This window comes from Myxocyprinus asiaticus, chromosome 28 (genome assembly GCF_019703515.2).
Source record: "Myxocyprinus asiaticus isolate MX2 ecotype Aquarium Trade chromosome 28, UBuf_Myxa_2, whole genome shotgun sequence".
In the NCBI taxonomy this organism is placed as follows: domain Eukaryota; kingdom Metazoa; phylum Chordata; class Actinopteri; order Cypriniformes; family Catostomidae; genus Myxocyprinus; species Myxocyprinus asiaticus.
The window spans coordinates 26,047,928-26,060,089 of record NC_059371.1 but is presented as its reverse complement, the minus strand read 5'-3'; the positions used below and the strand labels follow the sequence as shown (position 1 = coordinate 26,060,089).

The following is a 12,162-nucleotide window of genomic DNA, read 5'->3' as shown; positions in this document are numbered from 1 at the left end:
GATTACTCAAGGTCAGTAACGTATTCTAAATATTTTGGATTACTTCTTCAGCACTGGTAGATTTTTTCACTTGTTTCGACTATAAAAACTCTTCTAGTACAGTAAGACAAAATACATATGTTAAAAATACATTCTCTGAAAAACCTAAATATCTTATGCAGTGTTGCTTCTAAAACAAGATTAATCAAATTGATCTTGTTTTAAGGGTTTTTAGATATTTTTACAGGAAAACAATACAAAAATTATGATCAAGAATACGATTTTAGAAAAAAAAAATTATTATCCAACGTGAAATTTCTTGATAAAAAAATATGATCGTGCCTGATATCATGTGCATGTAAAATGGCTAGAAATAGCATTTTAGCTTAGTGTAAAGCTGACAATTTACACAAGGTTTATTTCTATTTCTTCTGCTTCAAACTTACTTCAAACTTACTTCTCTGTCTGCTCGTATGAATGTAACACATCATAAGAAAGTGTTTCACCGCTGTTCAAATGCTCTTTGGATCGCATCATTTATATGTATAAATGTTTTCCAACTGAAAGGACTAAATGTTAAATTAAACAAATAATGCAAAGTAATCTCTTCAGAAATCAAAATACTTTTTGAATGTAACTGTATTCTAATTATCAATGATTTAAATTGTAACTGTAGTGGAATACAGTTACTCATATTTTGTATTTTAAATACGTAATCCCGTTACATGTATTCCGTTACTCCCCAACACTGTACATACATAATTTCTAATGAAAATGATGGTAAAAAAATAACACATTGCACACAGGTGAACAGCAGGAAGACTGTTAAGGATTAATCAAAAACATGCATACAAGAATAAAACAAGAAAACTCTTTGGTGTGTGTCCGTTTGTGTGTGTCGTGAAATGAAACATTTATTTAGTGAAAAGGCTTGTATTTTGGCAGGAAACCTCCTATCTGCCGTTGCACTAACAGGAAGTTGAGCAGATCAACTTCAGAGGGTATCAAGAGGTCGCCGAGGAGTGTGGGACTGTGGCGGACTATATTAATGTCTGCCTACTCATCGGTAAGGTGCGTGTCCCCTGTGTCCGCTTCAGCCGCCCATTTAGAAATGCGCCCCATGGCATTGTCGCTTGTGTAAATCGCGAGGAAGGCACGTTAGCAACGAAAACGCTATTTTCCGGGCTCGTGCTGTCATTTAAGTCCGTCGGTTCACCAGCGTCGGAGCTTGCGCTGTAATTGTCGATGCACAGATAGCTAGTCAGCTAGAGAAATAGCCCATTCGGTGGCTCAAACACTGAGCTATCATTACAGGACACTCAATAAGTTCAGGTTCTCCAACCGGACCCTTTGGACACTGAAGGCTACCGTGCATATTCTGGTGTATTAGCGAACTACTCGATTAGCAAAAAGGGTGACTCGTGGGGGGCAGGGAGAGAACGACGGAGGCGCAGCGAGCCAGGAGTGGCCGATGAGTTCAGACCAGGGCGGAGAGCCGCAGCTGCAGGAGGAGGCTGAACCGGGACCCAAAACCCGTGGAGAAGACCTGATCATACCCGGGACCGGGGGAGACTCAGGCGTCATGGTAAGTCGGGGCCTCTCGGTTTCCTCATGTTAACCCCCCTAATGCACCCCTCCCAACAGGACGATCGGTCTCTGGACGTTGCCCTTCTTAAAAATAGGGTCATAGGAAGTGATCGCTCGCTATATAAGGCCATCGGTTGGTTCACACAGCAGAGCTGCAAGCTGGCAAGCGTTGACATCACCTGAATTACATGTTGGCCATGTCGTTGAAGACCCTTCTTGTTAGCAATTGACAGGATGATTCATTCATCTCTTAGCTGGCTCGCTTGCAAAAGCCATCTCTCATCTGCGATTGAACTTCGTAAGGGCTTCATGTTTGTGGTTTTAAGATTACTGCTTTCTTCCCTCCATCTCTCTCTCTCTGTCATGCACACACACAGTTTGTTGATTAAAGGCTGTAGAGGATGACAGGAGTTTAGCCGGCTAAGCCGTTAGCCAATATGCTATCAAACAAGACCGATGCGAGCAGTTTGTTTGTTCGTTTTATATTAGATTTTGGATTAAGGTTACTCCACTCATTTGCAAACAACGCTGTAATTCATCGGTATTTCACACAGATCCATTCAGCGGCCTCCTTTCCTAAGTTTATTCACGTAGTCATGTGACGCATATGTGCTCCCCTATCGCAGAGTTCAAAGCAATCAGAGCCGACGGACTCCCCAAACATTACTCGTTTTAACATTGCATTTGAAAGTCTGATCTTGATTGCTGAGTAATAATAAAAGCAAACATTTGTTCGAAATGACAAATGAAAGTCGACGTTCTCTTGAATGTATGAAACATTTCCTGCATCGCTGCTTGGGAGGACCCGTAGCAAGAATAACAATATGTCGGCATAAATTATTTCCCTGTCTGTCTCTCTGTCTCTGGCAGGTCCTCCAGAAATAGCTGATACTTGTGCGAGTAACGTAAAGGGGCTTTTAGTATCGGTTGTGTTGAAGGCACACAAAGCTTAACAGCTGTTTTTGAACGAGTTTATTGGGAGGAGGATGAGGGTTTTGTAGCAGGTGGTTGCTCCCAATGGCGTCCCCGTGGGCATGTGAAATGACCTGCTATTATTTGGTGTAGCTGCACAATTTGTAGCCAAATTTGTAAACGTATCGTGGGAACCAACATCGAGCTGAAACCGCTGTTCATGCTATTCTGTTAAAGGCACATTCTACAGCATTTGTGGCATGATATTGATTACCACAATATACAATTTTGACTCGTCCCTCCTTTTCTTTAAAAAAGAAGCAAAAATCGAGGTTACAGTGAGGCACTTGCAATGGAAGTGAATGGGGCCTAGTTTTGAAGGGTTTCGAGGCAGAAATTTGAAGCTTATAATATTATATTAAAGCAATTTTATTAAAGGAATAGTTCACAAAAATGAAAATTATCTCATTTACTCACCCTCATGCCATCCTAGATGTGTGACTTAACTCCATCTCCAACTGCACACAAAGATTTTTAGAAACAAATCCATTCAGTGCAAGTGAATGGTGACCAATTACTTAGAAGCTCCAAAAAGCACATAAAGTAAGCATAAAATTAATCCATAAGTCTCCAGTGGTTAAATTCATATCTTCTAAAGCGATATGATAGGTGTGGGTGAGAAACAGATCAATATTTGTGTCTTTTTTTACTATAAATTCTCCTCTCTGCCCAGTAGGTGGCGATATGCACGAAGAATGTGAATTGCCAAAAACAAAAGAAAAATAAAGTGAAAGTGTACATTTTAAAGTGAAAGAGGACTTAGATATTGATCTGTTTCTCACCCACACCTATCAGATCGCTTCTGAAGAAATGGATTTAACCTTGGATTACTTTTGTGCTGCCTTTATGTGCTTTTTTGAGCTTCAAAGTTCTGGCCCCCATTCACTTGCATTATATGGACCTACAGAGCTGAGATATTCCTATAAAAATCTTCTTTTGTGTTCTGCTGAAGAAAGAAAGTCATACACATCTGGAATGGCATGATGGTGAATACGTGATGAATTTTCATTTTTGGGTGAACTGTCCCTGTATTACTATTATTCTGTTAATTGTTGGTAACGAAGTTGTAAAATTGGATATAACTTTACATAGAAAAGAATAGTAAGCAATTTTATCACACTAAAATCATGTTAATGTACGTATAATGTTTACGTCTTGTGGCTATATTTTTGAAACTGTGTATTTTTGTTTTGTTTTTTATCCCCTTTTCTCCCAATTTGGAATGCTCAATTCTCACTACTTAGTAGGTCCTCGTGGTGGCGCGGTTACTCACCTCAATGCGGGTGGCGGAGGACAAGTCTCAGTTGCCTCCGCTTCTGAGACAGTCAATCCGTGCATCTTATCACGTGGCTCGTTGTGCATGACACTGTGGAGCCTCACAGCATGTGGAGGCTCATGCTACTCTCTGTGATACACTCACAACTTACTACGCGCCCTGTCGAGAGCGAGAACCCCTAATCGTGACCACGAGGAGGTTACCCCATGTGACTCTACCCTCCCTAGCAACCGGGCCAATTTGGTTGCTTAGGAGACCTGGCTGGAGTCACTCAGCACACCCTGGATTCGAACTCGTGACTCCAGGGGTGGTAGTGCAACTGTGTATTTTAACATTTTTTAGATTGACCCCATTCACTTTAAGTGCCTCACTTTGACACAGATTTTATTTTTTATTTTTTGTAAGAAAAGGAGGGACAAATCGACATTAATTTTTGTGGTAGTCAACACTATGCCAAAAATTAGTTTAGTAAGTGACTATTGTTAAAGCTAATTTTTATAAGAGTATATATTTACACCCAAGTAAGTAGAAAAATATATCAATGCCTTTAGGGTTGTTTTCTGTAGTAAACATTTTAAAGTAAAAAATTTTTTCAGATGTTATCATCAGCCTAGAAGGTGATTATAATTTTTTTTTATCTCATTTACAGCCACAGTGTTTAATTTACTTAGACTTGTGCGGCCTCAGCTCACTGTTAGCACCTAAATGGTATGTGGGAAACAGAGGATTAAAGGCTGTCTGTTATTACGAGGAACTGTTGCTGTCTGCCAGCTTTTAACCGAAACTGTGGTATTCTTTCTCTGGCTGGCAGCAAGTGAGCTGCTAATGGAGCCTGCTGCCAGCCAGAGAAAGATTGGACCTCTACCGCAGAAGCGATGCGATCTTGACTGACAGTCCTCGCGACCAACTGTGATGTAAAACGTCGCCTTGGCGGTTCATGTGCGGAAGACGCGCACATGTGCTTCTGGTCGCCTCGCGCTGATTTTGTGTGTGTGTGTGTGTGTGTGTGTGTGTGTGTGTGTGTGAGAGAGAGAGAGAGAGAGAGAGAATATTGACTGAAGGGGCTCGAGTGGTCAATGGTTGCCGGTTACCAGCCGCGGGAGTGTTACAAATCGGGTTCGGTCCATTCGAGTTTTGAGCAGCGTTAAAGAGTCACCTAGACCAACCGCTTAAACGACTTTGCCTTTACTTTACGTCGACGTTTAAATAGACTGACGGGAAAATGCTTTTGTTTCACGAGGTGAGTTGGGGTGACTAGATTCACGTGCTTGTTTTTGGAGGGAGATCAGGCAGAAGTGTTATTTGACCTAATTAAACGTGTTGGTACTCTTAATGTATTGTAAAGCAAAATATTCAAACCGAGTGGATTTGTTAGAATTGTTGTATCAGCTGTGTTGTGGTGTGTTAACGTATTCAAAATATTATCATTAACTGAAGTACCATCTTTTATGTCTGGTAGAAACACTTGGCCTCCTCACTGAGTAATAACTGATATTTTATGTTACTTTTTGAGGGGAAGTGAAGTGGTGTCAATGAAACACAGGTTAAGTGGTCTAGTCTTGCCTCTCAGTGTCACTCAAGACATGTAAACAAACCTCGAGGTAACAATGGCAACAGTGCTGGAGGCGTTTTACAGGTCGTGTCTGTAGAGATAAACTGATCAGATTTTCCTCCTTATACCTAAGATGCTAAGTCATTGGGGTAAAAATGTTGGCCTTGAATAAGGAATATCTAGAGCTCTGCAGTGTGCTTTAAATATTTAAACAGACTTACAGGGTCAGAAATTAAACAGGACTCGGGGCAAAAATGCCACTGAATTATCCGCATATTTAAAATGTAGGCAAAAATGCCCTGTGGTGAATTCCTCTATATTTTATGCATCATTTGACAAATTTCTTAATATTATTTTCTAGGCATCACTTGTTATGGGTTTGTGATGCTTTAGACACTTTAGTGACCTGTAGCTGTCAGATGTCTGTATTCGCTGACTCTTGAAGAGAGTGTTGTTGAATCTGAAGCTACTGTGATGTGGTTTTTGATGAAAAATAAAAAACTGAAATCACTGGTTGTAAAGAAAGTACTCCTTACAACTCCAGATCCAAAACTGTGATTACATCTGTGGAAATCTGTGATTGTAGACAGTACAAAGCTGGATAATCATAAAGGGAACGGCCAGTAGACCCTTTTCACAGACTGTGATGACATGTTTCCCTGTTATTTAGCAGCATAAATCTAGCAAATGTCTTATTTTTGCCATTTTTAAATTATTTAGTGTATTATATAGTGTATTATAACCCTGGAATTGATTTTAAAAAACGAGTTGCCACAGCTGCGATGAGGTTTCTAATACAGCTGCTGAGAAAGTGACAGTAAATTTGCCATCTTTTCTGTTCTGACGTAATCCTTCGCTCTCTATTTGGTTTTTCAATTGGAAAGTTAGTAACATAAGTGGTGTTTCAAATGGGTAAGCAAAAATAAAATTTGGCGTGGTCTCCAATTCACTCCCGTTCACTGCTATTGAAGTTTACCCCGCAATCGTTTACTTGCACGTTTCAAAACCCGAAAACGTGAAAAGGGTCCATTATTTAAAATGTATTGTAGCAGAGTGTTTGTTGTTATATTGTGTGCATTATTTACAGCTGCTTTTGTTTTTGATGTTGATTATAATTAATAGGCATAATTGTTCAAATGAAAAAAAAACGTACATCATGGTTTATATGGTTAAAAAAATATGTCATAAAAAAAAATCTTGAAAATCAATCCCATTGAGATTGCAGACTTGCATTGTAAAATGTTTTCTTTATATTTAGAAACAAACCCATATTGAATCTCATGTATTGCCCACTTATAAATTCACTTTTTCCAGGTCACCGCTAAAGGAGCTGGTCTGAACCCAAATGCCAAGGTGTGGCAGGAGATTCCTGCGATACAAACTGAGGCTCCTGTGGATGGCACTGAGGCCTCCCCCTGGTCCCAGAACAATACGGCTGAAGGTAAGGGAAATCTCCATACATTTTCAGTGAGCATCAGAGAACTATGTCATGGAGGACCAATATTCATTATTTATTAATGCCTCTTTCATTGTTTCTATAATTAATTAGATGCATCTTTTGGTAAACAATACGTACCAGGCTTCCCCGCTCTCGAAGACAACAGCACCTCTTCTACTGTAGAGGGTTTGGTGAATGGTATGGATTCCCCTGACCAAAGCTTCCCTGTTTGCGAGCACACTACTGCAACTAATGGTATAATAGAAATCTTTGATGGACCCGTATTTAAGAAATATGCTACAGTTCACATTCACATACTACATATAAATAACCTAAATGTGCTATGCATGTGTTATGCACTTATCTTGTCATGTTTATGCACATTATTTGCACACAGTGGAGTCCAAGCTCCCGGAGGAACAGCCCATCTCTGAAGAGATTTTGCGTGAGTCCCTTAAAAAAGAATTGGAGTTCTGTTTCTCCAGGTAAGTGCAGTCCTGTAATGCAATGTATTTAAGCTTTCAATTTAATGCAACCAAGTAAACAGCACTTTACAGCCACTCTCCTCCCTTAAACTGCATTTACTGATGCTTCTCTTGCATCCCACAGGGAGAACTTATCTAAGGATCTTTATCTAATATCTCAAATGGACAGTGACCAGTTTGTCCCCATTTGGACTATTGCCAGCATGGAAGGCATCAAGGTCCTTACAACTGACATGGACCTCATCTTGGATGTACTAAAATGTAAGTGTCTGATTTACCTTATTTTAAATCTATGCATATATTTTATTTGAAATATATAATATAATATCCATGCATCCTGGAAATCCTGGAATTTTGCAATGCAAGTTTCCAGTCATGGAAAAGTCATGGAAAATTAAAAAAATACCTAAATGTCCTGGAAAATATTTTAGTACAGTATTATAAGTAAGGGATAATGAACAGTCAGACAGTTGTTATTGCACAATAAACCCCGACAGAGTGATCAGGTCTTGTATTTTGCGAAAACAACCGGCTGACTGTATGTTATCCCGCTTATTACACAGCTACTAACCAAATACATAAATAAATGGACATGAAACATTGATTTGAGTTGAATTTATCTTATTAGCTTACTTGTAGAGATCGCACAGTGATCTGAGAAGCAGGAGAGATGGCTAGCAGAACACAGATGAGCGGTCTGATACGTCTTAATCCCCAGATGTGCGGTTGTTACAGAGCAATATCTGACCACTGGATGGCGCCATTGACCAATTGGAATAGAGTATTCCAGAGAGCTTTGTAATAAACTGTTTAATTGTGTCGCTGACAAGGTTTTTCTTACATGTATTGATATAATAGTGTTTCCCCTAGGATTTTTTTCAGCAGCGGTGCTGTTGTGCGCGCGTCCGTGAGCCCGTAACGCTGGACCCGTATTTACGTGCGATGGTGGAGTAATATACAATTGGGAGTATATAAAATTTAGTAAAACATCTGAAAATTTATAACCATCTCACGGGGGCTACGTTCTCAATTCTTACCTCTAGTTTTATTCAGATGGAGTGATTTTCAAAGTAGACAGCCTAAATATGGCTCTTCTCTTCAATCCCTTGTTTCTCAGCAAGATTGGATGCAACTAGGGCTGCCCCCAACCAAAGATTTTCCTAGTCGACTAGTAGACGTTAGTTTAAGCCATTAGTCGACTAGTCGCACGTTTATGATATTAATTTAATTACTTAAATATATATATATTGGGGGGCATCAGAAAATGGTTTGAGTTCCAGGGCTGAGAAAGAATGTTATAAGTAACATTGCTAACACTGTTCTACATTACAGAGAAATACTAAACCATAATAATGAGCCTTTAAAATATACATTTTACAAACACGAAGCGAGCCTCAGCAACACCGGCAAAAGCAGTAATGATACTGAATGTGTCGGAAAAACAGCAAGGAGACTCTCTGAACATTTTGTTAATTTATAGAAAGAAATGTACATTAGGGTTTTGCCGACAGACGATGATCTCGAGGATTGATGATGGTCAGAGTGATCGCCAGTAGCTGATGCCTTTGATGATGTCAAGACGATATTTGGCTCGTTTTCCCATTGATGTATTTAATTATTATTATCATTATTATTAATAGGCTATTATTATTATCAAATTAATATTACAAATAATTTGTACATAGAGACACAGACATGCACTTGAAGAACCACACTTTATTATATTATTAAGAACAGATGACAGAAAAGCCGTCTATGTGCATGTATGACACGCTGTTTATACGGAGGTGTGCAGACTCGTGGAACACGCACATGTAAAAGTTTCTCACTCTTTCTTTGTTTCTGTCTTCTGAATTTTTTATTTTTTGTTGCAAGAACAGTATCGTCTATGAGTGCTGCAAATGATCTCAGACAACTCAGCTCAGGAGGTGCTTTGAGTTCAGTTCGCCTTATTTCCACAGAGCAGTTCGTTGTGACCAACTCTGCAGCCTTTACGTCTGTGATTAAAACATAAATACAAAAACACGTTCACCTCGAACCATGATATATATATTTTATTATATCATCATTATAATTATTATTTTTACATTTATAATTGTTTTTATTTCTTCATTTGTGTAAGTAATTTTCCGCCTGCATGTTTAGACGGATACTTGCCTGACGGTAAGTGGAAAGGTGGTTACTTATGTTTATAATTTTTTTGTTCACTTCATTATTTTAATTGCTTTTTCATTTTGTTTGGAGTGCAATTTCAATTTAGAAATGTATTTGATTTAAGTTTTTCATTTTTTAAATAAATTCATTTAATTTTCAATGCAAAATCACTAAAGCAAGAATACACTGCGTGCCCAATTATTATAAGTGAGTATTCTGATCTTATCATTATTTCCATGCATATTTTCCAACTCCAAACCATAAAAACATGAATGCTTATTAGATTCAATAATTTTCAGGTGGTATGTATTTGTGTAATGAGGGAGGGTGTGGCGAAAGTGACTAACACCTTATATCAAGGTGTGCATAATTATTAGGCAGCTTCATTACCTCATGTAAAATGGGCCAAAAAAGAGATTTAACTGACACTGAAAAGTCAAATATTGTAAAATGCCTTTCAGACAGATGCAACACTCTTGAAATACCTAAACTATTGAGGCATGACCACCGGACACTCAAAGGTTTTGTTGCGAATAGTCAACTGGGGCGCAAAAAACACATGGAGAAGAAAAGGCGCTAATTAACTGCAAAATACTTGAGAAGAATTAAACATGAAGCTACCAGGAACCCATTATCCTCCAATGCTACCATATTCCAGAACTGCAACCTACCTGGAGTGTCCAGAAGTACAAGGTGCCAAGTGCTCAGAGACATGGCCACTGTCAAGAAGGCTGAAACATGACCACCACTGAATATATTCACAAGTTGAAGCATCAAGATTGGGCAAAGAAATACATGAAGACAGATTTTTCAAAGGTTTTATGGACAGATGAAATGAGAGTGACTCTTAATGGACCAGATGGATGGGCCCGTGGCTGGATCACTAATGGACACAGGACACCACTTCGAGTCAGGTGCCAGCAAGGTGGAGGAGGGGTACTGGTATGGGCTGCTATCATTAAGGATGAGGTAGTTGGACCTTTACGAGATGAAGATGGACTGAAACCTAACTCTCAAACCTACTGCCAGTTTCTGGAAAGTACTTTCTTCAAGCAGTGGTACAGGAAGAAGTCCTCAGCATTCAAGAAGGCCATGATCTTTATGCAGGACAATGATTCATCACATGCATCCAAGTACTCCACTGCTTGGCTAGCCAGCAAGGGCTCAAAGATGCCCAAATAATGACTTGGCCCCCTTCCTCACCTGACTTAAATCCTGCTGAGAACTTGTGGGCCCTTCTCAAATGTGAGATTTACAGTGAGGGAAGACAAAACGCCTCTTTGAACAGCATTTGGGAGGCTGTGGTTGCTGCTTCAGCAAAAGTTGATCGTGAACAGATCAAGAAACTGACAGACTCCATGGATGGAAGGCTCATGGCAGTTATTGAAAAGAAGGGTGGCTATTTTGGTCACTGAATATTTTTGAAAGACCAAAAATGTTATTTAATTTTCATTTTGTGTTACTTATTTGTTGCATCTACTCTAAAAATTGAGTTGGGAGAAATTATTTTTGTAATTTAGTTGCCTAATAATTGTGCACACTAATAGTTGCCTAATAATTGTGGACACTTATATATTCCCCTGAGAAAGACATAACTCACTTTTTCTTTGTTAAACATTCAGGTTTGAGGTTCAATAACATTTTGGATTGACTGAGATCATTGTGTTTGTTCAACAATAAAATTAATCCTGAGGAATACAATTTGCCTAATAATTGGGCACGCAGTGTATCCCTCAGTCCCGGGGTTTCCGATGTAATTTCATATTGCAATATATATATATAGATATAGCATGAAGGAAGGAACAAAACGAATTTATTCACACACAATGTATTTTCCGGGACAACGAAATACCCCACCGGTAGAGAATGCACAGATGAAGTAGGTTCTTTGCCAGAGAGATGTTGTCCTTCACAACTGTTGTAAAACCATCTTTCAAAAAGTTGAACAACACACATTTTAATTGCACTTAATGTTTTTCCAGTTTTTTTTTTTTGAATTTTTAGTTAAAATAAATAAATTAATAAAGTTCAAAGTTTGAAATCAAGATGTCTTGCTTTTGTGTAGGTTTAACCCTAACCCTGCTTAATGAAAATTACCCCATAGTACCACCTAGCATCCAACCAGCGGTAATACCGGTGTTTGTCAGAGTTTTTTAATTTAATTTAATTTTTTACTTTTTTTTTTTTTTTCCTGGAACCAACTGACCAATCAAAACTAACACTCTCCCTAACATCTCTTTTTGTGTTCCATGGAAGAATGTCAAAGGTTTGCAAGTGATGACAGAATTATCACTTTAAGAATACAAATCAATACTCACCAGTTACATTAGCGTTTAAATGTTGACAGAATGCATGTCTTGAAAATGTTAACAGATGAAATCTGCGAGAGAACTTGCTTCTAAAATGTAATTACACACACACACACACACACATATATATATATATAGTTGAAGTTAGAAGTTTACATACACCTTAGCCAAATACATTTAAACTCAGTTTTTCACAATTCCTGACATTTAATCGTAGAAAACATTCCCTATCTTAGTTCAGTTAGGATCACTATTTTAAGAATGTGAAATGTCAGAATAATAGTAGAGCAAATTATTTATTTCAGCTATTATTTCTTTCATCACATTCCCAGTGGGTCAGAAGTTTACATACACTTTGTTAGTATTTGGTAGCATTGCCTTTAAATTGTTTAACATGTGTCAAACTTGGG

General features: G+C 38.5%; 1 protein-coding gene across 7 annotated transcripts in view; it reads left to right on the top strand.

The window, feature by feature from the left end:
- The first annotated feature begins 935 nt into the window (after nt 1-935).
- Nucleotides 936-12,162, top strand: part of LOC127418713 (la-related protein 4-like) — a 44,371-nt gene continuing 33,144 nt past the window's right edge. For 2 of the 7 annotated variants that reach the window (XM_051659423.1, XM_051659420.1), the window contains exons 1-5: nt 938-1,564; nt 6,681-6,807; nt 6,916-7,059; nt 7,202-7,289; nt 7,414-7,550. In XM_051659423.1, the coding sequence (XP_051515383.1) occupies nt 1,451-1,564; nt 6,681-6,807; nt 6,916-7,059; nt 7,202-7,289; nt 7,414-7,550 (610 nt within the window). In that variant the 5' untranslated portion in view covers nt 938-1,450. Of the gene's footprint in view, nt 1,565-4,893; nt 5,055-6,680; nt 6,808-6,915; nt 7,060-7,201; nt 7,290-7,413; nt 7,551-12,162 lie in introns of those variants that run through there. The other 5 variants (XM_051659427.1, XM_051659422.1, XM_051659421.1 and 2 more) reach the window with 5 other exon arrangements.